The 27529-nt window shown below is 42.2% G+C and overlaps 1 protein-coding gene across 2 annotated transcripts in view; it reads left to right on the forward strand.

Moving 5' to 3' along the window:
- Positions 1-8866: 8866 nt before the first annotated feature.
- The window catches only part of LOC148029108 (thylakoid lumenal 17.9 kDa protein, chloroplast), a 47384-nt gene continuing 28721 nt past the window's right edge, over positions 8867-27529 (forward strand). For both annotated transcript variants that reach the window (XM_087687872.1, XM_087687873.1), the window contains exon 1: positions 8867-9277. In XM_087687872.1, coding sequence (XP_087543998.1) covers positions 8907-9277 — 371 coding nt within the window. In that variant the 5' untranslated portion in view covers positions 8867-8906. The remainder of the gene's footprint in view (positions 9278-27529) is intronic.

Consider the following 27529-nt stretch of genomic DNA (forward strand, 5'->3'; position numbering starts at 1 on the left):
TACTTAAGCCCATAAAGACTCTTCTTTAATTGGCACACTAGGTGTTCCTTTCCTTTTCCACACAACCCTTAGGCTGCTGCATATAAATATCCTTGTAGGTCCCCATATTTAAACATTGTCTTATAATCCATTTGATAAAGATCCAAATCCAACCAAGCAACCAAGACCAATACTAAGCATAGAGTAATCATCTGGATTGCAAAGGAGAATATCTCATCAAAGTCCACTTCCTTTTCTTTCTTAAAACCCTAAGCAACCAATCTAGCCTTATATGCTAGCTTAGGGTGACCAAGGGTACTTTTAAACTTGTACATCCACTTGCATGCCAATGCACCCTTTCCATCAAGCAAGGAAACTAAGTTCCATGTATGATTTTTCTACAACGAATCAAACTCAGAATACATGGCTCTCTTGCAAAAATGAGAGTTACCTCTGCACATAGCCTCCTCATAAGTAAGTGGCTCAGTAGAGTCTATCACCCTGACATAGTCCATAAAGGTTTCATAATGTCAGCATCTTAAGACTAAGGGTGTGGACTATATGGCCTGTCCTCTCTATCCAACATCGTGATCCTACATAATAGGCAGATCTTGGGCCACTACATCATCATCAGTAGCTACAACAGGCTATCTAATTAAGGCTAGTTGTACTGTAACATGAGGCTCCTCCTAAAAGATCACCATGCATATCTCAATCACCTGCTCTGGTCTCATATGCATATTATCCTCATGGAATATAACATCATGGATGTGGATAGCCTTCCAAACATACAGATCACAAAGGCAATATCCCATCTCACATGCATCACCATATCTAAGAAAAAATCATTTGACAGACTTATAGACTTATTGTGCTTGTCTTTGGGAATATGGTAGAAAATCTCACATCCAAAGACTCAAGTGTGAATACAAGGGGGATTTACCAAGCCATAACTCCTTTGTAACTTTACCACCAAGAGCAATGCACAAGGATTTATTAATGAGATACATAGCAATAGTAACTACCTCAACCCAAAAGTACTTGTTAAAATATTAGAATGTACTCATATGAACATGCACTTAGAGTCTAGATATTTAGGAGAACTAGATAAGATGGATCTAGAACATGTGGAGGATACTTCACTAAGAGAACCTACCATATCCACACCTTTATTGTATATATATGTGTACTCTCACCTATTCCAAAGTGTAAGTGTGTAAGCAAGTGTGCATTACAAGTGTGTGGTTCATTATCCACATCATTGTCTCTTTATCTCTCTCTCTCTCTCTTTCTCTCACCACATGTCACTTTCACTACATGGTATCAAAGCACACCAAGCTCCTGAGGGATTTAAGTCTATGTCAAGGTAAACTAATCTTATCAACATGTACCTTATCCTCATTTTCTTGATCTCATTTTATCTTGTGCACCTACTTCTTGTCTATTCTTATAATCTTCACCTACTCTTATCTTCTTCATTATCACCTCTCCTTAAGAGAGAGAGATATTTGTCCTCTTTATCATTATTGTCATCCTTATCTCATCTTATGTCCTCTCTCCACCTACCTAACCCTTTGGTCCTTTGCCATATTAAGGTCTAAACCCCTTCTCTCTCACCCTCATTTGTGGCCCACCCATCCATTACCCATTAAAGTGATCTCCCACACACAATACATTTAATTCTCACCCAATCTTATCCTTAAAGAATTTTTTTCCTAGCCACACATATTTTCTACCCTTTCTCAAACCAACCTCACCCTCTTTGCCTTTAGACATTGAGATATCCATGCCACATATACTTCACTCATTTCTAATCTAGCTCAAGCCTTTACACACCCTTTACATTACCTCCCATTTTCCTCCACTTTTATTGATCCTTATCCATAAACCTTATCTCTAATCTTATCCTCACTTACATAGACTACCTTATTACTTTGTGTCAACACGCATATGCTTTACATTGTTTCCTAGCTCCTTGCCCTTGCCACATGTTTACTCTCACCTCTTTTGTTAAACTATGAATGTTTTCCCTTATCTAAAGTCTTTATCACAAGATATTTCTATCACATCATCATGCAACACATATATTCCATGCTTGTATCCTCATTAAGTCCATTGTTCACTCTCTCTTGTCAACTAGTGGAATGCATAGAAAATACTTTGATGGAAAATCCCAATACTCTACTAGATGAAGGCCCCTCATACCCACATCTCTCTCATGACTCTTCCATTTTGTGCTCTCATGCTCTCAACTCATCCATCCCAACATGTTCTACGTCTCCCAGTCACTCTCAATGCTACAATGTTTGTCATCCTTGCCATGCTCTCCTCTTACATCCTGAAATAGAGGACTCTACCTCAATTGGAACAACAATTGAAGAAGGGGATGCCCTTCATACCTTACATCTTGATGCCCAAGAAGGCATTGTCCGTGGCTTCTCTATTGAATTTCATTCTTCAACACATTTGGATGGTACTTTAGTGGCAAGAAGATGAAAAAACCTTGTCACTCTGTCATTTAACAATGTGGATACACCTATTGTTCCTCATAAACTCTTGTTGGATATTTCTACCAATCTTCAAGGTCACTCCCTCAACAGGTACATTACTTCCTCTTCTCTTACATCTCTATGTTCTATCCTATTTCCTTAGATTTTTCACTCAGCATATAGTCTTTATCTAAACTCCGCTTCAATCTCAAGCTCACATCTTGGTCCTTATATCACACTCTCTCTATGGGCTCAATATCCTCTCATGGTCACACACACTCCACTTCAATCTTTTGGCCAAATGCAATCACAAATACTCTTGGCTTCCTCTTACACATTCAAAAATCTCACAATGTTTCCACATTCATACCAAAATCCTATCTCCTTGAGTTTCTCATTTTCACATCACTATTTCTCAATGTGCAATCCTGAATCCCTACATATGATGTTATCCTACCATCACATTCCATCCACACTATATTTGTTTATGTCCCATCAATCCCAATCTATCAAATCATCATTTCTTTCTATCCTATCCCATCCTACCTTCCTCTTGCAATCATCTTGCTCTAATTGTATGCCCAAATCTCAATCATTATTCTATATTACATGGCAACAACCTCATCAACAATCACAAGTACTCTCTCTTCCAATTTTCTCTCAGTATCATCGTGAAATGGTCTATCTCTTACCTTACCCAAATCATCATCTACGAATTGTATCTTTCTCAAATTGGCCAAATATTTTGGCCTTCCAAAGGAGGGGAAAAGGATGGATAAAGTACAAAGAAATTCTTGTGCACATTTGCACAAACTACTTTCTATGGATAAAAGAGCACACTAACACTATGCATTATTGAAGATGTGATACTCAACTCCTCTTGGAGTCCTTTGAAATACAATATGCTTAAAACTCCTCATCATTCACTAGCTATTCATTCCAAAAGATCAAGTCACAAGAACCTTATCAATCTCTATCTTACTATGGTATTTAGTGCCATTGGGATCATATTTCCATCTATAAACATGCTCTCACCACTATTTTACTCCACAAGTATCAAGCTCCAATTGGAATATATAATCTATTTATATGATGAGCCCATCTCTTATCAAGTCCATCATGAAGCAACTATGGTGATCACTTCTTCATCAAGGTATCCATTAACCAAAGCCCAAAGATATTCATCATTAACTTACATCCCTTAAATAATTGCAAGCAAAGATTGATGCATATCTTTTGCAACAACAATGACAAGGTCTCGTGCTATAGACATCATTGTAATCTTACTTCTCTTGCAGCCAAAATGATTGGTAGAAAGTCTTTGTACTGCAAAAGAAAATCCTATTTTCTTTTGAGAAGGGAGGAAGAATGTTAGAAGATATTGTTTGCCTTTTCTAGAGAGGGGGAATGTTAGAATATTAGAATGTACTCATATGAACATGTACTTACAGAATATCTAGGAAGACAATATCTAGATATTTAGGAGAACTAGATAAGATGGATCTAGAATATGTGGAGGATACTTCACTAAGAGAACCTACCATATCCATACATTTATTGTATATATGTGTGTACTCTCACCTATTCCAAAGTGTAAGTGTGTAAGTAAGTGTGCATTACAAGTGTGTGGTCCATTCTCCATCTCATTGTCTCATTATCTCTCTCCCTCTCTTTCTCTCACCATCACTTTCACTACAAGTACTATGGTAAGCCTACCTGACTAAGCACACTACGATCTCTTTACTAAGTAGTCCTATTCATGTGCTTTGCAACACCATTCTTGGGTAAGGTGTATGGGGCAGCTAACTAATGCTTAATATCCCTCTCCTCATCACAAAGTTGTTCAAATGCCTTAGAAACATGTTTACCTCATTGTCAAATTGTAGGAATTTTAGCCTATGCCTAGAATAGTTCTCAATCATAACAAAAAAACATTGAAATGTAGGCATAACATCTGATTTTTGCTTAATAAGATGGGTCCAAACCATATGCGAATAATCATCTATGAATATAACAAAGTACTTTGGACCATGTAATGATTGACACATCATGAAACCACAAACATCTAAATGGACAAGAGCCAAAGGCTCACCCACACACATATAGAACTAGACTTTTTATGAGAGTTACATGTCTACCTACCATATAAACAATGATCACAAAGTCAAAACATGAGTAGTCAAGAGGCAACAAATATTGCAAACGAGTGAGTAGTTTCATTCCTTTCAGGAATATATACCCAAGAAAGTGATGCCAAAGAGATACATATGGATGATTGGTTACAACCAAAACATGGTCAACAGACTCAAAGACAAGCAAGGAATATAGGGTACCAACCTTGGTACCTCTAGTAAAAACAAGGCTACCATGAGCGATCTTCAAAGTAGAGTCACCAAAAGATACATGGTACCTGCCATCATCCAACTATCCAATTGAGATAAAGCTTTCAGTCAAATCTAAGACATGACTTACATCATGAAGCACAAAATGAGCACCAATATCAAACTGTAGTCTAATATCACCTATACCAATGATATCAAATGTAGTGTCATCTCCCAGTCTAATAGAACTTGTAACAATATAGTAGTTATGAAGCCAATAATTTTGTAGGGTAACATGGAATGAAGCCCAAGAATCAAGAAGCCAACAATGAGAGTGGGAAGATAGAGCATTAATCAGTGGAGTAGCATCAAGTGGTGAAGTAGCAAATATGTAATCATTGGAACTATACTTCAAGGTATTTATTGGGCCTCTATCTTCACACTAGACTTACGCACAATCTCAATGGACTTTGCATTTTCTTGCACTTTTCCCTTGTCTTTCTCATTGCACTTATCATTGTGCATTTTATAGCACTACGGCTTAATGTGACCATGTTGCTCATATTAATGTTATGTCTAAGAGGACTTACGAGTATGGAACTTACTAAGTGATTGCCCATAAGATTGAGACTTGTCCCTATTGGGCTGTGAGTCTCTACCATGGTTATTATTCCCATTTCCACCATTTTTGCCTCATTATAAGTGCATGAAAAGGGTAGATTGCATTAATATTCTTCATGTTTACTTCTTCTGTAAGTAAAGCACTCTCTACATCACTACATTTAAAGCCATTTTTAGGAGGATTAGCACTCATAGTAGTACGGAATGTATTGCAAGACTTTGGTAGTGTGACATGCAAGATCAAGGACTTTATATTATCCTCAAACTAAATGCCCTATGAGATAAGCTTACTAAAAATAGAGAGTGGAACTCATTCAAATGAGTAGATAAAAGAGTACCCTCTTCATGTGAAGGTCCATGAGCTTTTTCAATCAATACAACTAAGATACATGACTCTACTTGTTATAAAGATCGCATAGCTTTTTTCATATATCATATGCACCACCATTAGTCAAAATAACATTGATGTATACTTGCTTAAACAAAGATAATAAAATAGTAGACTTGCATAACTCATCAAGCACATCCCAATTATCTCTATCCCAATTTTCTAGCTTTATACCCTTGGCTTTCAATGGCCTAACCTACTTATTTTGCACTAGTATCTACCATATTTGCATCTTCCAATATTGGAATTTGTTACTGTCCAACTTCTCAATGTTGAAAATATCAGTGCCATTGGATGCATTTGAAGCACCTGCCATTATGTTTGTAAAGGATTGCAGAGTACAAGCGTATGGGTCATTGAAATCACAACAAAATAGCCCCAAAAAGTGAGAGAAAGAAGTGGGACCTAAAGAGTATATAGTTCTCCACAAAAAGTAGGCGCTAGAGTGCTCTTTGTAGGCAAATGACAAAAAAGAATGGGCTCCCACTATGAGGGGAGATTCGAATAACAACCAGGATGTGAAGACAACTAGTAGTGTAGCAACCAAGTACCAAGAACTATCAAAACATGAAGGTATCATATACATAGATGCATATTGAACGTGCATTAAGCATGTATCCACCACTAACAACCCACCAACAATGATAGGTACAAGGTATCCAATCTCAAAAGCACAATCCACAGTCATGAATGTTTGCAATGAATAGTACATGCATAAATCAAGAGCATAAAGAGTCTCCCTTTGACTCAAAAACCAAGCTTTGAAATATTAATACAAATGGCTCTCAGTGAAAGCAAATTTGGAATGCCCAAGAGCAGAACAAAGCTCAATACATCAAGTGCATAATATCCAAGAATCCCAAGCGCATCCATGATATATCCAGGAGTATATACATCCAATATATCTTCAATCCACAAGTGAATTGTCATCGAAGCAAATAGCTAATACCCAAATACATCTAATGGAACTCAAATCCAAGCTTCAAAGGTCACCATAAACATATCCAAGCAAAAACTTCAATGTCGAGTATCAACATAAGCATATGGAAGACCCAAATAGCATGTAGGCATGTAATACATAAAGCTCCATAACTTGTAAGCTTGATGTCAAAACCAGAATGGTTCTATTCTGTGTAAAATGAAGAACTCAAAATTACATAGAATCACTCTATGAGTACTAAGATCTATAGTTCTTGTTGTGCTTTTTATTTCTAGCTACTATGAAACACCTCAATCCAATATCGTATACAAAAGCTATGGCCAAAATACGAAAGTGCTATCAAGCTGCCATAGCTATCCATGACTTCTACATTATGATATGTATCCACTCTCACCTCAACAAGCACTCGACAAGGCTTAGCTAAGCCCTAGGAAGCTCCTCAACTAGCCTAAAACAAGTATTAAAGGCAGGGAACCCAATGCATACCTCAAATGGACTGAAATGAGATCTTCTCAACTGAATGCAATGTCAATGAAGCTCCTCAAATGCCTGTTCTGATACCAGTTGAAAGGTGGAGCACAAGTGGAAGTAGGAGCGGAAGTAAGAGGTGAGCAAGCGCTATGGAGGCGAAGCAAGAGACCAGTGTGTGGGAACTCCAACAGCCACAATGTGTGACCTACCTTCCCTTATTTGATTGTCATAGTAAGAATAAATAATAAAGTGACAATGATGGGGGGGCCACCACCTGCAGTGTATAGGTGTATAGGTAGTAAGTATAAGGAAATGTAAGTAACTAGGCACATGCAACCTTTAATCCCCAACAAAAAAATAGCATCTAAAAATAACAATTGCTTAACATGATAGATTACTAAGATGATAGTGAGCATCTTGAAGCTAAGACAATTAAGAAAACTAGTTGAGTGCTTGAAAATTGAATCATTTTTTAAATGATTTTAGATCATGGAGTCTTTTGAAATAGTATGCATGTAGTATTTTTTTGAGTCTTAAAACATACTAAAAGAAATTTTATAAAATTTCAATGTTGGGGTTACTCTTGTATAAGCTATATTTTAGTTTGCAAGTTAAAGCTTCTAGTCAAGGTTGTAAGTTTAATGTGATCATTTGAAAATACCATGGACAAAGCCACAAATATCTACGAGCAATGTAAATAGATCACTAAATCCTATAAGAAAGAGAAAAAGGTTTAGGGTGCCTACCCATGTAGCCCTATGCATTTAAAGTTCAAAACTAATGCAATCTCTCATTCTTGTGTGTGCAAGGTCAAGTGCCATTGTTTCTCTACTCCTTGTTCTCCTTCTTGCTTCACAATAGCTTATGAAAGAGTGAGAAAGAGCTTGGAAAAGGCTCTACTTGTCCATTTCTTGCTTCATATCTTCTCCTTCCTTCCATATCCACGTGTTGAGTGGAGACGACCATCCTCATAGCTTGAGAGAGAGCGCGCTCGAGGGAAGCTTCTTATCTCCTCTTCTTGCTTCTATTATTATTATTGTTGTTGTTGTTGTTATTATTATTATTCCTTCTATTTGCTTGTAGTGTCGGCAAAAACAACAGAAGAGGAGGAGGCTATGGTGATTGAGCTCAACCAAGGATTGTGAGGCCATTCCTTACTACCTTTGGTGGCTAGACTAAAACAGAGGAGGGAAATGGATGAGTTTACCACATCTTGCTTATAGAGCCATTCTTATGTGCTTCCATCTTACTTGTAGAGTTGACTAGGTAAGAGCTAGCTAGAGCTTGCCCTGATAAACTACATTTTTCCATTCTCATTTGCTTTTGTCATTCAATACTACATGGGATAATTTGTGGCAGCTTGATAATTCACATTGAATTGTTATGATTTAGTTAGGTTTTTTAGTCAAGATTCTATCGTGTAGCCTACTTTGGACACGGAGTAGTTATTTTATAATGCTACCAAAGAAGTGCAATTTAGGATTTAAACCGAGCATGCATCAAACTCAAGCCACACTCAAATGAGCTGAGCTACAACCCTCCTGGTGCCATGTAGTCCACTCCACCTCCTAACTTTTAAAGAATGGTAGTAGGCTAGTCATTTTCAATAAATAAAAATAAAAAAGGCATTTTATAATCGTCCCAAAAGCAAGTGTCACTCCAAAGTCTATTCAATCAAACACAGAAGAGAGAAGGAAATGGCCACTCGCGTGGTGACGGCCGTGAGTGAGAAGTTGGCGGTCTCTTCTCTCCCAAGAACAACAACAACAACCACAAGCAGCAATTCCAATGCCTCTGCCAAATTTCCAAGCAGCAAAGCACCCCCCCTTCGCTTCTTCACTGTGCATACAACACATGGAGGAGGAGCAGCAACAACAGCTTCTTGTCCTTCTCCTTCGTCCTCTTGGTCTCCCACGATGGGTATCTTGGGGGGCTCTGCTGCAGCGGTCGTTAGTACTGCCATAGCGATGGCTCTCCTCGCCTCCACTGCCTCCGCTGCATCTTCCCCCCAAGCTACCCCCTACTCAATAGCCCAAACTCAGAAGATGCAGCTTGGCCTCCTTGATGGGTGAGTTTGCTCTTTCTGGACCTTAGGAAGGATTGCACTGGTTTTCTACAGATTGAAGATTGAGATGTGCTTTTCCCTTTTCCTAGCATCTTAGAGTAGCCGATTGCATGCCTAGGGCAAGAGAGCTGGATCCGTGAGACCAAACACAGAACCGCCTGCGGCATTGTGGTACTTCAGCCTCTTAGACTTGGGGTTAGAGTTGGAGCATTCTGGAATCATTGAAGCAATAGGGAATATTCGATATGCCTGTCTTTTTGGTACGTCACTCCCTTATACTTGGGATGGGAGTTGGGGCATTCTGAATTAATTAAAGCAATAGGGAACATTCAACTTGGTTTGCAGCAGTTGGGAGCGAGTGCAATTCTATTTGGAGCTGGGAAAGATCCAAGATGACTCGGGAACAAGGCAATGCCACTTAGGTTAGTAGGGGCTGTTTATTCTTGTGGGGGGTTCTATCGTGGGCCGCACATGATGATATTGATGGGGAGGATGTAAATTTATAGAGTGGTTAGGCTGTGTTTGGCTTTTTCATTTGGCGTTGCTTTTGTAGTAAGGAGTTTTCTTTTGCTTGTTTTACTTTTGTTTGTAAGCTATCAATATCTCAAGGAAACAATGATCTTTGAGCCTCAATTAGCTTTGAATGATAAAATGCAATAAGGCCAACCTAATTTTGGCATGAATGTCTAATTATTCATAGATAGATCTTTCTATGTTGAGCCATGCCTCCCTTGATCATGGTGCAAATGGTATCTAGCCTAGTGCTTGCTGAATCGATGAACTCCACCTATAAGGTTGAGCCATGTAATTTTGGCATATTCATAAAGTATGCACATATCCATGATTGTAAATGCTATGTACAACGTACTATGCTTGAAGCAATTGTGTTGTTCGCTTATTTTCAAGCCTTGGCACTTCAAGAAAATGGAAATAACTAATACGTGGAGCTAAATATGACAATTATTTAGAAAATTATAGCCATGGATACACAAAAGTGATGGAGATAATTTTAGGGTTGGAGATGGGCAATCCAACCCAATCCTAACCTCAAACCACCCTGTCCCTCCCCTCGCCCCCCTTCAAAAAAAAGGGAAGGAAAAATAGGGAAGCACGAATCAATCCGAGTATTGAGAAGCCATATCAACAACCCAATCAATTGCTTGTAGTGGGTAGCATTTGTTGTTGGTGAATTTGCATGGGCCATAGCCTTCTAGTTCGGATCCATGGAAGTAGAAATAGATCTATACCCCTCCATCTCAAAAGTGGTCAAAAGCTCTTGTATATACTGCTGCTGGAAGAAAAAAATCCCCCTCGGAGTTTGTTGAATGTCATGACCTAGAAAGAAGTGAAGAAGTCCCATATCTATCATCTCAAACATGTCATATAATGTCTCCTTTGTTTGCTCAACCTTCTAGGCATAGTCACCCGTTAGGATGAGATCGTTCACATAAAGCATGAACAAAGCATGCCTTCCAGCCGATTTGTCGACGTACAATTGGAGGTCAGTACTATTCAGTAGAGGAATGCTGACTTTCCTTGAAGGAATGCGCGTTATCTTCTTGTTTGAAGCCACATGGAGTGCGTTTGAGGTCCCGAAAGGCCTTCTTCAACTTGTAAACTTTGCCATCTAATGAGGAAAATCTAAGAGTTTTCTCAACATAGATCTTCTCTAAATCCCCATTAAGAAAAGTAGACTTCACATGTAGTTGATAAACCAGCTATCTCCTATGGTTGGCTAAGGCAAGAATGACCCTAATGTCCAAGTTGTATATACAAAGGTATCATGGAAATCCACTCCTAGCTATTGAGCATGTGAGAGATACGAGATCTAGAGCATGGCAGTGAGTTATGGTGGATGGAATGAGAAGTGTGGACTCATGATGGAGAAGACAAAGACACTGTTTGTTACACAAGTGAATTAGGTTCCAAGATTGAGACTTGGACTCATAAACACAATCTTGTGTATGTGGACAATGACATTGACACTTCACTGAAAAGAAAAGAGTACAATCATTGCATTAAGAAAAGAAAGCAAGTACAATGCTTTATAGGAAAGTAGGAAACTGCAGTAGGCACCACTGTGCATATGGGATAGGTTAGCCTGCATGTCCTTGGCCCTAAAGCTCCATACAAAGAGGCTGTTTAGTGAGTGTGATTGCTGATTCTCAACACCCCTCCTCAATCACAACTAGAAAGGCACAAAGTGTGTAGAGGCTGTAATGAGAACCACCTGCAAAGTGTGGGCACACCACAAACATGGTAGACACTAGAGGCTGTCGCAGAAAAGGCTAAGTGTGGGCACCAAAACATGATGGACATCCAGAGGCTGTAACAGGGGCCTCACAAAGTGTACAGGGACTGTAATGCCAAGTTACATGAGGAGTTTACAAAGCTTATGATAGGAAGCATTAGGACATGGAAGTACAAGGCTTTTAAAATAGTCTATCAGAGTAATGAGAGTAGAAGGACTGATGAGTCTTGTCCTTCCGATCCTGGTGGTCTTCGTCTTCATCTTCTTCTTCATCTTTTTATCCATGGTCTTTCTATTCTTTCACATCTGCAAGATAGGCCTTTTGGGACCTCTTCCTAGCATGATAGAACTTCTCAGTATGTTCGGTCCTTTTGCAGAAGTCATAGAAGAGCGGTTCCTTTTTACCTTTGTATCCATTGTTTACATATAACATTTGTTCATCCTTTGAAGTGCTGGGCTCTTCTTTGCTTTTAAGTTTCTTTTCTTCTTCTAATAGAGAGGCTTTAATATCAATAAGTTGAGGATCAGGCATATTGGTTAGAGTGGTTGATACATTATCATAGGCAGGAGACAGACTTTTTAGCAAGACACCAATACAAACATCTTTATCCATTTTTAGCTTTATTCCTACAAGTTGAGTAAGCAGGCTTTCCATGTAGTTCAGATGGGATGTGAGGGATGTATGAGGCTTTATATCAAGTCGGAAAAATTCAATTAATAGACCATATTTAGACGACTTTGACTGTGCACCAAATAGGGTATCCAATTTATCCCAAGTGTCATGGGACGTGTCACAGGCATCCACATGATGAATGTAGCTGTCATCCAATTCCAGTTTGATGATGGCTTGTGCCTTGTCATCATTCTTCTGCCAAGTAACTGCAAGGTCCGCATCTCGAGGTTTCTTCTCTTTGCCATTTGTGATGGCCCAAAGACCCTTCTTCATCAAGATGAGCTTGATGCGGGTTTGCCAAGTGTGAAACCCGACTCCTTTGAATCGAGCATTTGGAGAGTCTTTTTCCATGTTGAGGTTACAAGATCAGTAGCAAATCAGTTTCCAAAATTCTCAGTTTGCAGTAAAGTTGGTTGTGTCACAAGACACAAGTGCTAAGAGCACTAGATGAGTGTCACTGGACACTATGTTTGTGTCTTCTTCCTTGAGTCTTCAAATCTTTAATGGTTCTTAAAAAATGCTTCACAGATCTTCCCTCCTTGATTTGATGCTTGTCTTGTTGAGATCTCCCCTCCTTCACAGAAATTTAGTAGCTTAGTGAGATCTCCCTTCCTGGATTTAAGTGGCAGGAGAGAGAAGGTGAAGTGAGAGAGGAGCTTGAGCTCAAAAAGCTATGGTGGTCTTTTTTAGGGTTTCTGCACGACTGGTTTTTTGAGGATTCCAGCTCATAGCCTGAACCATATGCCTCAAGATTTAAGTTGAAGATAGCCTAAGTGATAGGCTTCAAAAGCCCTAAAGACCCAAGACGGATCGCGTTGCGCAGATGGACATCGGGCTGTACGAACAGAAGGCGCTGTTTTCTGGACTGACTGACGAATCACGCAATGCTGGATCTGTAGGTCACCAATGTTGGTGTTTGAAATGACAAGATGCAGCGCCCTGAGTCAAGGATCATTTCTCCAGAAGAAAGCAGGTGAAGATATGCCCTGTAAGTGGAGATCCAGCTCCTCCAACAGAGGTAGGTTGTAGGTTGGCTATGGCTGCCAAGGGGTAAAGAGTGAAAATGGAGTTGGAGATGAAGTCAAATACTTGAGCTGAGTTGGATAGAGATTATGAGAGACTGAGAGAGTAGAGAGAGGACCTGAAACATGCTAAGCCATGCTCAGCTGTGCTCTGATACCATGTGAGAGATACGGGATCTAGAGCATGGCAGTGAGTTATGGTGGATGGAATGAGAAGTGTGGACTCATGATGGAGAAGACAAAGACACTGTTTGTTACACAAGTGAATTAGGTTCCAAGATTGAGACTTGGACTCATAAACATAATCTTGTGTATGTGGACAATGACATTGACACTTCACTGAAAAGAAAAGAGTACAATCATTGCATTAAGAAAAGGAAGCAAGTACAATGCTTTATAGGAAAGTAGGAAACTGCAGTAGGCACCACTGTGCATATGGGATAGGTTAGCCTGCATGTCCTTGGCCCTGAAGCTCCATACAAAGAGGCTGTTTAGTGAGTGTGATTGCTGATTCTCAACAGAGCAAACCCTTTAGCAACAAGCTATGTCTTGCTTATCTAGAGTGCCATCACTATGGTATTTAGTCTCGAAGACCCGGTTGACTTCAAACACTTGAACAAGATTCCAAGTGCCATTACTTTGGTATTTGGTCGTGGCACAAGATTCCCAGTGTCATTTTGCTCAATTGTTTGCAACTTCTGCTCCATAGCCTTCTTGCAATGTTGTGATTGCAAAGCCTTCTTCATGAAGGTGGACTCCCTATCCTATATGGCAGGAGCCATTAAACAATAGTTAATACAAACAAGCTTGGCGGAATGTGTTTGGTTTCTTTGAGATTGTTGTGGGCTATTCTATAGCTGCCACTTCTCAAGAACTCCCTCAATCCTTGCATCACAGTGTATCATGTGTCCAACGAGGAGGCAAATACCCCCATCGCTGCTTTGCCTTTGGTGAAGTCTTGGCAATATTCATTGTTGCTGACACAATGGGTGAATTTGGTGGTGAAATAATCTCCTCCTCCACTAAGAGTGGAGCCTCAAGAGGCATGGGCTCCAAAGGCACAGGCTCCAAAGGCACTGGTTTAGGTGCCCAACTATCACCTAGATTTTCATGGACAGGGTGGTCAACACTCCCCTTTGTGGTTGGAAACTCTCGACTCGTGTGTATCTCTTGTGAAACGGGGTCATAAGGCATGTATGCCTAGGATTGTGAGCTATAACCTACAAACATTTACCTTTTGGAAATTGGCTCAAACTTATCCCTTTTTCTTTGGGATATGACCATAAGAATCACAGCCAAATACCTTGAAATTCAAGATATTTGGCTTTTTACCAAAGTACGTCTGAAAAGGTGTTATATCAACCACGGCCAATGTAGGGGATTGATTATGGATATGGACAATGATGGCAATTGCTTCGGCCTATACATATTGAGGTGTTTGCCAATGATTCATCATAGTCCGTGCCATCTTAATTACACTATAATTCTTTTGCTCCAATATGCCATTCTCCTGAGGTGTGTTTGAGTTGGCAAACTCTTGGTGAATGCCACGATTGCAAAAAACCTAGCTAGCTCATTGGAGACAAACTCCCCTCTTTTGTTGGAATGCAAGGTCTTGAGTTTCCTACCAAACTTGTTTTAGACTTCAATTCCAAGAAGTATACCCATGTTATCTTGCTAAAATCATCAACAAGTAGCATAAAGTAGAAACTCCTCTTAAGAGACTCCGTCCTCATTGGTCCACGTAAGTCCGTCGAAACAAGCTTCAATGGCTTCTTAGCCCGACACGAAGCCTTGCTGGGAATCACATCTTGATGCTGCTTGCCACGAATGCAAAATACACATAGCGGGTGGCTCACCCCAATCTTTGGCAATCCATGCACAAGCTAACCATGAGCGGCTTTCTTAAGGTACTTCTAGTTCAGGTGGCCAAACAGAGCATGCCATAGATTGGTTCGAGTCTATGAGGACTCGAGAGAAGAGAAGTAAAGATTGATGAAGTTTGTATCTTGTAGAATCCATTCTCCACATGATCTGCACAAAGAACTTGTCAAGAATCTCCATCAAGAACTCGGAAGTTCTTATCAAACTCGACCATAAGACCAAGAGCACAAATCTTGCTCATCATTGAGAGAAGATGATATCCCAAACCCAGTACATAGAGAATCTCCGATGTGTGAGTACCACCTTGCCCATCTAGAACTAGCTGCATATCACCTTTGCGTTTGATAGATACTGAAGAGCTATCACCAATGAGAATCTACCCATGCATTACCTACATGCAATACTATCTGTGGAAGGAGTCATGTGTCTGGAAGCGCCATTGTCCACAATCCACTCACAAGGCTGTGGGGCCATCATCGCTACATTAGTAGCCACTAGTGTAGAATTCTCAATCACCTCCAAATGGAGAAAGGTGGCCGATGAAGGAGCAACCACTGCTCCTGAGTTTTTTGTAGATTTCTCCTTCTTGGTATCCTTCTTGTCCTTGTCAAGGCAATCCTTCTTCTAATGACTTGTCTTGCCACAAATGTGACAAGTAGACTCCTTGGCTTTATCTTGCTTGGTCTTATTATTATTATTCTTGTTGTTGTTATTTTTTCCCTTCTGTTGGGAAGATTGTCTTGTTGACACCTTTGACTTGTGAGCGTTCTAACGTTTGAGTTGTTCCTTCTGATCCTAAACCATTGAAACCAACTTCTTTCACTTAAGGGTATCCCTTCGCCTTGAAGCAATCAAGGCAAAGTAGAATGCACTAAATCTAGGCGGTAACTGGGAAAGAAGAGCTATCACCTCGTCCTTCGAGGTAGTTTACACTCCAAAAATGGAGGTGGGTTGTTTTGGATCTAGAGACACATATGATTGCTCTTCTTTAGTCTCTGTTTTAGGCCTTGTGTAAGGGAAGGCAGCCTTGGTCATTGATTGTTGGGACGTTCTTTGAAGACCAAGGTGGAACAACCTGTTCATCCTAAATCATTTGTGCTCTTGAATCATTTGGTCCACCCTTACAGATTGGTGCTCATCAAATCTTCTTGGCATCCCCCTCCCGATCGTATGTAGCTAAAAATTCATTACATTTTGATTAGCTCTTTAAAACAGCCCCATAATAGCAAATTACCAAAAGTTTCATTAAACGGGGAGCGGTTCTAGAGAGTTTCTGTGTCCCACGTGCAAAACCCTAATCTGGAAGGATCCTTCCACGTCTATAGATAGACAAGCTGCCCACCATTCAGCCCCATCCTTTTGTGCAGGTATATCACCCTTGCGTGCAAATTTCAGCCATCAGCCTTCCACACAATGGCTGTCCAACCCTTACAACTGCTGCCATCTCTCCATCAGCCCTCCTAGCACTCGGTGACTGCTCTCTTGTTGCTTGGCGTGGTCTACAGTACTGCCTTTGGTATCTGCAGCCATCACTAGCCTCTCTTCTCGGCCTTGATCAACTTGCGTTTGCTGTCCACAGCTGTTGGCTATAGGCTTCACACTTAGGCGATAGTTTTTGCTGCTGCATTTGCTGTCCACAGCTTCTAGCAACAGGCTCCACTCTCAAGCGACAATTCCTGCTGCTGCGTTTGATAGTTTCAAGGGCCGGTAGCATCATTCATCACTTCCTCTACTGTTGCCAGGCATCCTATCGCTTCAGGTGTTCAGCGTTTTGCAATTTCCTCATCTTCTTCAGCTTTGACTGGTGGTTACAACACTTGTGATCCATCTTTGGTGGACGTCACACTTCGACACTTACTGCTCTGTCCTTGAGCATTCTGTACACTCTTACATTCATTTATTGCATTGATCCATTCACTTCAAAGTTCTCTTCTTTCTCTATTGATTTTTTCGTTTTTCACATTTTGAGTTTTGAGTTTTGTGTTTTGCGTTTAGGGTTTGAGTTTTGCACTTCACTGTCTGAGTCTTTGGGTTTTAGTTGTGGTTGCACATTTTGTGTTCTCTCAGTGCAAGCCCTAGCATAGCTTCACATGGTATTGGAATTGGTGCTCTTGCAAAGAGTATATTGCGGATATTGTGGAGGCTTGTGCTGCGAGGTACACTAACAATATGCAAATGATTCATAATGCCTCAGAGACCTTGTTCTTGGGATCCCACCATGTCTTATCCGCCTACTCTATTATTGGAGGCCTTGAGGAGACATAATGGATTCAGTGAGCAAGACAATACCCACATTCACCTTCACCTTCTTTTTCTTCTCGTGTTTCGGATTTTAGTCTTGTGATAGAGGAGGAGTTTGAAGAGTACTTGCGCATTACGTACAGTTGATCTTACACCCCTCCTACCATCTTTACTACTCCATTTGGACTAGTTCATGAGGAGGCACCTCTCCGATCATGGAGGAGATACGCCATCTGGGATGATTGGCGATCCATCTTCTTCATCTCTTAGCTAGGCCCAGTGAGCGTTGGGTTCATACAATCCAATTGAGTTGCATGAATCAAAACCCTCTTCTGTTAATCCTTTTGGTGTGTAGGATCCGGATGGTTTTTTGTATGTAAACTTCAATAAAGGGGGCTCTTGAAGTAGACATCCTTCATCATGTAGATCTACATTCTTTGTTTCATTAGAGCATGTAAACCCGTCTTCTTCTTATCCACATCTCAATTTCCTCTCTATTTCATTCCAAAACCTCGGATTACATTTCCATTTCTATATCCAACACACTAGGAGTTGGATCCTCCATCTTTGCTCCTAGCACTTTTTCTTTCTCCACACCATATTCTACCTATCCTTACTTCACTATCCCTTCACATCCTCGTATATCGTTAGGGGGAATGCCACTTGTTAATGATGGGCCTTCCATATACCCACAAGTGAGCAGTTCTTTTCACCCTAGGACAATTGTGATGGGCATCCCTCTCATAACCTCGGACACACGCATTCCCATTCATCGACCTTCTTGATGCAGGATTCCTATCCTTTGCTTATGATGCATCATCATACACTCTATGTGCCACCCCATGTAGGGATTTCCATCTTTTGCTTCATGTATCCCTATCTCTCCTCCATGGGCTACTCAAGCGATCACCATGCCTATGCCTCATCAGTCCATGCCCATATTTGGATCCATTGTGTACAATTCCGACATGCATGGGATTAATTCCCAAGTGTACACCACTCCCCCACCCTACCCACCCTACCTACCTTTTCCCTCCTACAACACTACCACTCTTGTTGCTATGGCCAAGAATTCCTTCACGGACAAGACTCATTTTAATGGGTCGAATTTCACCACTTGGTTGAACTTCATGCGACAAGTGTTTGACTCTCAAGGACTTTGGGACCTCGTCGTTGGTCTAAAGCCTATGCCAAACCCTTGATTAGCTCACCCTGATCACATTTGTCAATGGAGAGTTTGCAATACCACAGCCAATGTTGAGTTAATGTAGGGGTTACTTCTTGAGTTTCATTCTCAGTTACAGCATTTTCCCCTTGCATCTAAGTATTAGAGTCATCTCATTGACTGTTATGTGGCTCGAGATTGCACTTTGTGTATCAATCTCGACTTTGAGCTTTAAGTGTTTTTGATCAAGGAAGGGTATGATCTGAAAGTCAAGTTTGGCTGAATATTGACGGTTACTTGTTGCATTTGCCATTGCTGGCTCAGTGAAGTTAAATGGCGATCAGGTTACATTTTTTAAAATAAGCTACTTGAAAAATACTTCCATTTCATTCAGCACATTATCATTTAGCCCTGATGGCCGACCTTCTATGTGTTCAAGTGTTAATTTTTGTGTTACACAAGGCTATACGATCAAGTCCACAAGAAGTCCTCCACATATCCTTATTCAAAGTGGGGTTTGGTTATCTCTTCTTTGCAAGAGAAAATTGGCGGTGGCAAGAACTCTCAAGATGTGAATGCAAGACAAAACAAGGGTAACATCCCTTCCTCTGATGAAATCAAAGAAACAAAACTTATTTGGTAACAACCACCCTAAGAAAAATAGGTTTTGCACTCAATGCTAGAGATCAGGTCATGTGGATGAGGAGTGTCAACCTCAACAGACCACTACGACTGCCACCACTCTTACTAGATAGTCTAGTGGGGCTATGCCTTTTGTTATTGCTCCATCTGCTCCATCTGCCCCAGTAGCTACTGAACAGGTGGCATGTGTATAGCCTGAGCAGCCTATATCTTTCAGTACCCTTGAAGGATTAGCTGATTGGTTTGCTAGCTCCCCATCCATCACACTCTTTGAATCCATTTCTAGGTTATCTTATGCACCTTCATTTAGGACCACTTCTCCACCTCGTCAGGCGTTTCATTGGCAGTGACTTGCTGATGGATGTACGCGATCATGGCCCCATCTTTAGTCTTTCCTTCTTTAGTCTTCCATTGCATTCACTCACACATACACCCTCATTGCATTGTTTTTCATTTAGCTTTACTTTTTTGTTTTGTTTTGCTTTGGAGCATCTGACTATTGACCTCTATTTTACAGATTCTTATCTCTCTTGTAGGGTTCTGTATTTCAATGTAGAGCTAACATGCAGGTTTGCAACAGTCCTTCCTAGGTTGGAGACATGGAATACGCACTATTCCTTTTACGGTTTCATTATCCTAGGCGATTTGTTTTTCTACCAATGTGGAGGCTTCCCCTCCCGAGGTGGATCTTGTAGTATCTTTCTTGATGCTATCATGGTGGTGACTTCTACCTTGCTCTTCGAAGTGGAGTGCTTCATTCTCATCTTCATCATTATGGTTCTCCACACCATACGAAGATTGACATCAGGCTCCTTTTCCGCCTTCTGCATCAACATCGAGGGTTGAGACAGGGTTCCTACCCCTTCATGGCATTCTATAGCATTCGGCCCGCACAACACTCCCCCCACCCCCCTCCAACGCCCCCCCCCGCCCCCCCCCCCCCCCCCCCGCCCCCCCCCCCCCCCCCCTCGCCGCCCCCTCCTTTCTCCAATTGTACCTTCTTCTTTGCATTGCATAATTTCATCATCTTTGTAAAGGGCGCTTGGGTAATTGAACAATTTTCCCATGAGAGACAACACATGCTGTTGGGAAACCACTTCTTCAATTTACACACTTCATTTAGGGTTTTGCACTGACAGCCCCAAAAAGGGCTAGTGTCCACGTTTTGGCCACTTTTTTAATGGGTGCCTACACAGTGGTGCACCACCCTAGACAGATTATGCCTATAAATAGGCCATCACTTCATCCATTCCATACACCACTTTGGTCATGCTTTATCCCTCTTCCTCCATCGCTCGAATACTTTTCCCTCTCCACTTCACTATTGCCTATACCCCTACTGGAGGACATCGCAGTTTGTGGTCACTCTTCCTCTTCTCCTTTAGGCACTCTATTCCCTTATCATCAAGTCTCCATTTGGAGATCTTTTGCAGTTGGTGATCTTTTTCCCTTGTTGGCGACATCTCCTCCACCCATCAGTCGTCATTCGTATCATTGTGTATGTTGTATCCGGAGGCTCTCCACCAGCAAGCGTTAGCTCCCATCAGCCTACCGACTTGGTGTGACTTTTGTTTTGCATTTGGAGGCCTTCCCTATGCAAGACGTCAGCTCCTAGCACATAGCAACAACATTCTATATGTGGTGATAGTCTCCTCACCCCTGGCTTCAGTCCCCGACATACCCCATGTATTTGTGTTTTGCAACCTGGGGACTTCCTCTACATCTAGCATCGTCATACTCCACCTGGAATTGGCATCTGGGGTGCTTTCCTTGCATTTGACAACTCTGACATACTCTTGGATTTGCGTTTTGCTGCTCAGGACACTCCTCAGTATCTGAGGATTGTGGTTTGCTCCCTGGACAGCCGGTGATCATCTTCCTCATTTCCAATGGCATCATAGGATTGCGTTCACTCCCTCAATAGTTGTCCTTCACCTTCTAGTGATTACTTTAATAGCTCACTACCCGGAGGATTGCATTTCACTCCCTTTATTGTGTTGATTCTCCACAGGTGTTGCTGCTTAAGTCAGACATGACAATGCAGTCATCTTTTGAGCTTTGGCTCTGCTGTATTAGCTTTTCTTCTCATAGCATGATTTAGTGCATCATTATTGTGTTTTTGTGTTTCTAAGTTTTTCTTCCCTCTTAGTGTTTGCCATACACACACTGTGTTTCTCCCTGCGAACCCTATTGTCTCTCTACATCGTCGCATATTTTGACATGGTATCAGAGCGCAGGAGCTTAGAGAGCTAAAGACTGTGTCTAATAGAGAAGGCACAGACTAGTTGTGGGTTCGGCATCATCTACTGATTTCCCCTTTCATTTCCGCTATATCATTGGGAGACAAAGATATCCTTCTCTTCCTCTCCCACCCACTCTTCTTTTTACAGGTTGACACTCCAGTGCTGTGACTTCTCCACAAGCAAATGGACATACCATTGGGTGCATCTCTTTTGGCATCATTGGACCCCCCATTGATGCTTGCCAATGTGAATCTTTGCTCCCTACACCGTTGGAGTATATATCTACCCCCAAGCACTTGTTATGCCACTCTCCCTTCTCGACCGAGTTTATTTTGCACCGGCTTTTAGATTTTTATTCTCAAGGCAATAAGATGCATTTGATGCACACTAAGTCCTCTCAAGCACATGGAGGATCGTCAGCTGCCTTGACCTTTGATCAGTCGGACAGTTTTTTAGCATTATTTTATGTAGTTGGCTGCATTTACTGCAGCCGATCTGGTGCTGGGCACTATTTTTTGCTTGGCTATTTATAGTCAGTTTGTGGGACACTCTCAATCATTCACAGGTACTTTTTGCAGTTTGTGGAGATCAGATTGTGATCAAGACTTGCTGTCCTCGAGGTGTGCATGTGGGGTGACATTGTAGAGGAGGACATACACAGATATTTTCTCTGCACCCGTGTATATTTTCTGCACTCCTATATAGCATACTACACTGCAGATTTTCTGCATTTCACTATCTCCTCTCTCTCTCTCCTCTTTGTGTTCACTCTCTCTCAGTCTTGGTCCTACGTTTCCGCATCGTTGCACTTTGACATGGTATCAAAGCGGTGAAATCAGACTGACTGATTGAAGAATCTACTTGAAGAGGAGATTTCAACGAGACACAAGGCTGCGTTTTTAGCATTCAAGGGCAAGCGGGAGGGCTGTTCATTAGAACAAGGCTGAAGCAAGTGTGGGTGTGCGGAAAAGGAGTCCAGCTAGTGAATTTGCTGCAGGTTATTGTTGTTCGAAGGGGAGGAAGGCTGTGTTTTAGGCCTTCCACTGCAGATTTTACCTTTTCATTGCTCCTGGCGGCTGAAGAGGGTTTGGGAAATGGAGGAAACAGCCCTAACAAGCTGCGTTTACATAGTCAGAGGGGGCTGATTTTGCATTTGTGCAAGCATTCCAGGTGAACATGTCTACAGAGATTGATTTGGAGTTCCAGGCGATCGTGGACAGGAAGGTGCCTGTCCTACCAGCTCTTTCATCAAGTCAGAAGCTTGATGGTGACAATTACCGCATCTGGCGGGTGATGATGTTGGTCATTTTGGAGTCTTATGATTTAGCGGAGCTTGTGATGGAGGAGATTAACAAGCCCTTGGTGAGAGATGAGTCCAAACTATCTTCCAATGCTCGTGCGGAGTTGATCAAGGCCTAGTCTCATTGGAAAAAACCAAATGCTAGGATTTGTTCTTTTTTTTTCTGTCTTGCACTACAGCCGTGATAGCTCACATGAAGCACTTGACGGTGGCTTGAGAGATATGGTTGAAGCTCGACCAGATGTATAACCGAATGACCTTGATAAAGAGGGTTTCTTTGGAGGTGTAGATGTGGACCTTGTCCGTGAACAAGTCTTCTTTGCTTCGGGAACACATTAACAAGCTTGGGCAGCTTCAAATGCAGGTTCAAAATGTGGGGAAGTCTATTTCCTCCGAAGACATGGCAATCACTTTGTTGTCCCAGTTACTGCCATGATTCAGTACTTTTTATTCCGCTCTTATTGCATTAGGGCGGGAGTCGACTCTTTGGTGCGAAGAGTTAGTTTCTATGATCTTGGACCAAGAGGAACATTTGAAGGGACAAAATGCTTCCAAATCGGAGGCTTTGTTTAGTCAAGCCTCTCAGAAGAAGGGGAAGGACCAAAAGAAGAAGGAGGAGGATAACAAATCCAAGAAGGACAAGGAGAAGGAATTGACTTGCCATATTTGTAGTAAGACCGGTCATTGGAAGAAGGATTGCCTTGACAAAGACAAGAAGGACACCAAGAAGAAGGGCACGCAGGATTCTGGAGCGGTGGCTGCACCCTAATCAGCTGCTTTTCTACACTTAGCAGTCATTGAGGACTCTACACCGAAGACTTCTGATGCTGTGATGATAGTTCCCCAGGCTCGAGAGTGGATCGTGGACAATGGTGCCTCACGACACACGACTCCTTCTGCCATTGGTGTTGTCCATTTGCGACCTTCGCGTGGGCAGATTCTCATTGGAGATAGCTCTTCTGTGTCTAGGGGTGAGATGCAGTTGATTCCAGATGGACGTGGTGGTACCCACACTTCCAAAGTGTTGCATGTGCCAGGCTTAGGGTATCATTTTCTTTCGATCCATAAGATTTGTTCTCTTGGCCTCTTGGTGGAGTTTGACAATGATGCTGTTCGAGTCCTTGATCATGGATCGAGGAAGGTTCTCTCTGTAGGGTATGAGGAGAATGGCATCTACAAATTGAAGTCTTCTACAGCTCTTACCTCTCTTCTTCTTACTTCTCAGACATAGTCTAAGCTATGGCATGCTCGGTTTGGCCACTTGAACTTTGAGTACCTTTGGAAGGCGTTGCGAGGATCGTTTTGCCATACATCGTGGTGAGCCATCAACCATGCGTCTCCTACATTCATGGGAAGCTGCATCGGGATGCGATTCCCAACAAAGCTTTGAGGCGGTCTACTTTACCTTTGGAGCTTGTATCTACGGATCTTTGTGGCCTGATGAGGACCAAGTCCCTGAAGGGGAGCTTGTACTTCATGTCGATCGTAGATGACTACATCAAGATGACATGGGCCTATTTCTTGACATTGAAGTCGGAGGCTTTCTCCTACTTCAAGGATTAGCTTCTCTTTGAGAACTGATCTGGCCAGCGAAGACTGAAGACCTTGCGCTTAGACAAGGGTGGTGAATTTGTGTCTAATGAATTTGCTCGTTTTTGTGCAGATAGGGGCATTCACCAGGAGTTTACTAACACCAACACTCCTCAAGAGAATGGCATTTTGGAGTGGAAGAATTGAAGTGTGATCGAGATGGCGTGCACCATAATGGAGTACCGATAGACACCTCAGTTTCTGTGGGCCAAGGTAGTGGCTACCACAGTTCACATCCTCAATCGATCTTCCACTTTGGCCGTTGACAGGATGACACCTTTTGAGGTTTACTTTGGGACTAAGGTTGATGTCTCTTATTTCAAGATCTTTGAGTGTAATGCCTATGTGCATATCCCAAAGACGCAGCGTGACACACTCCGAGATTCAGGGATCAAGGGGGTCGGGAATCGCAGGATGGATTGCGGAGGTCATGGAGGAACCAAACACATTCTACGGAGCTTGTTTCCTCTAACTATTGTTTGATGACCCGTGTTATGCAGGATTAAGAGCCCACTTTAGTGAAGGAGACTTTGCAAAGTTTGACCATTGGTGGAAGGCTATGTAAGCCGAGTTGGAGGCTATTGAGAGGAATGGCACTTGGTACTTTATGCCTCGTTCCTCTCAGAAGAAGGTGATTGGCATCAAGTGGGTCTTCAAGACCAAGTACCTTAGTGATGGTTCTTTGGACAAGCACAAGGCTCGCCTTGTTGCTAAAGGTTTTGCTCAGCGCCAAGGCATTGACTTCCATGATACTTTTGCCCCCACTACTCGTATGGCGACTATTCAAGCTGTTCTTGCCTTGGATGACCATAGGAGATGGCCTGTCTATTAGTTGGATGTGAAGTCGGCCTTTCTCAATGGTGACTTGCAAGAGGAGATCTATGTTGAAGAGCCTCTTGGCTTTGGATCCTTGGCTGGGAAAGTTTACAGGTTAAAGAAGGCCTTGTATGGCCTCAAGTGGGCTCCGCGTGCATGGAACGAGAATATTAACTCGTTTCTTCAGTCAAAGTTGGGATATCGGTGCTCCAAGGCCAATCCGCAGCTTTATGTGCACACTTCCAAGGCTGGTCGTGTGTTGTTTGTGTTGTATGTTGATGATTTGATTCTGACAGGGGATCATGCACAGAAGGCCCAAGAGACCTCCGAGACTTCTTTCCATCAGACGTTCGAGATGACGGATTTGGGGCTTTTTCATTTCTTCTTGGGTCACGAGATTTATCAATCTCAGAGGGGGATTTTCATCTCTCAATAGAGATACATTCAGGAGCTCTTGGTGACTTTTGTGATGGAGACTTGTCCGACCATTTCTACTCCTATGGATCCGAACTGGAAGGCCACTTCACGCTCAAATTCTCCCTTGACGGATGCTACCTGCTACCGTCAGTTGATTGGATCCTTGATTTGGCTACTCAACACTCGTGTTGATCTTTGTTTTGCTATGGGTCTTTTGGCGGGGCTCATGAGTGAACCCAAACAAGTGCATTGGCAGGCTGCCCTGAGGATTCTTTGGTATTTGAGGGGGGCCTCTGACTTGGGATTTCGTAACCCGCAGATATAGATGCTTAAGATCTTGTTCTTGCAGGTTGAAGCGACTTGGATTGGGCTGGCGATGTGGACCATCGGAGGTCTACTATAGGCTACTGTTTTACCTTGGGTACATGTGTTATCTCTTGGAGTAGCAAGAAGTAGCCCATGGTAGCCCTTTCTTCTATCGAGGTTGAGTATCGTGCCGTGTCTTCCACCACATGCGAGGTTGTGTGGCTTCGGAGATTGTTGGAGGAGCTTGGCTGTGCCCCCAGACTCGTCCTACTCTTCTGCGGTGTGACAATGACAGTTGCATTGCCTTGGTATGGAATCTTGTATTCCATACCTAGACGAAGCACATTGAGACCCAATATCACTTCATTTGGGAGAAGCTTCTGGATGGGACCATTGATGTGGAGTATTGCAAGACAGAGGATAATCTTGTAAATTTGTTCATGAAGGCGCTTCCCTAGGCTCTTCTTCGGAGACATGCCAAATCCCTCAGTCTTTTGACCTGTCTAGGATTTGAGAGGGGGTGTTAGAGAGTCATTTCTTGGACAGTAGTGTGCAGAACAGTATGGCCAGAGTGCCACGTCAGCAGAGCAGGTGCCACATCAGCCAAGCAGGAGCCACGTCAGCTGCCGCAGATGCCACGTGGCAGCAGATTGATCAGTCGGACAGTTTTTCATCAGTCAGACAGTTTTTTAGCATTATTTTATGCAGTCAGCCGACCTGGTGTTGGGCACAATTTTTTGCTTGGCTATTTATAGTCAGTTTATGGCACACTCTCTGTCATTCACAAGTACTCTCTGCAGTTTGTGGGGATCAGATTGTGATCAGGCCTTGCTGTCCTCGAGGTGTGCATGTGGGGTGACATCGTAGAGGAGGACATACGCAGATATTTTCTCTGCACTCGTGTATATTTTCTGCACTCCTATACAGCGTACTACACTGCAGATTTTCTGCGTTTCACTGTCTCCTCTCTCTCTCTTCTCTCTGTGCTTACTCTCTCTCAGTCTTGGTCCTACGCTTCCGCATCGCTGCACTCTGACACTCGCGACCGCCACAATGCACTATGGAGGTTGCTTCTACTTCTTCTAAGGTTTCAAGAATGCTACCTTGATAACCTGCGGTTCTATAGTCAGCTCCATCGAGAGATGGTGATGTTGGGAATAAAGGCCTTGTGTCTTTAAATGTGCTCGGGTGTGAACACACCCTTACACATATATATCTATCTAAAAACCTAAAGGTACACACTTGTCATTGTACCTAAAAACGTGCTCTCTCTACTCTCTCTGTCTCTCCCTACACATAATGACTGACTGTCTTGATCTTCGTGCCTCTCTCGTCACTACAAACTAGTATCAGAGCGTAAGGTGCAGATGATTGTCAGGCGTGCAGACAGTTGGAGTTCGTGTCGAGCAGGGAGTTGACTGGAGTTCTTGACCAAATTGGAGTTGGGTTCAACAAATTGTTGACCAGCGTGGTCCAGTGGGCGTGTAGTAGGTGCAACGACCAGCAGATAGTAGGCAATGAGGACCAGCGGTGTCATCGCGTTAAGAGTTGAAGGTCTACCACCGGGGCTTTTAGTGCATAAGAAGAGTTTAGGATTCAAGATTCGGGAAGGGAAAATAGATTGGGGTTTATTAAGATCCGGGATTTAGAAATGATTTAGGTACGGAAGAAGAGTTCAAGGAAGAAGAGTTCAAGCCTTTTCATT

The sequence above is a fragment of the Lygodium microphyllum genome, chromosome 11, assembly GCF_053477565.2.
Source record: "Lygodium microphyllum isolate KBCC chromosome 11, Lygodium_microphyllum_v1.1.10, whole genome shotgun sequence".
NCBI classification, from domain to species: domain Eukaryota; kingdom Viridiplantae; phylum Streptophyta; class Polypodiopsida; order Schizaeales; family Lygodiaceae; genus Lygodium; species Lygodium microphyllum.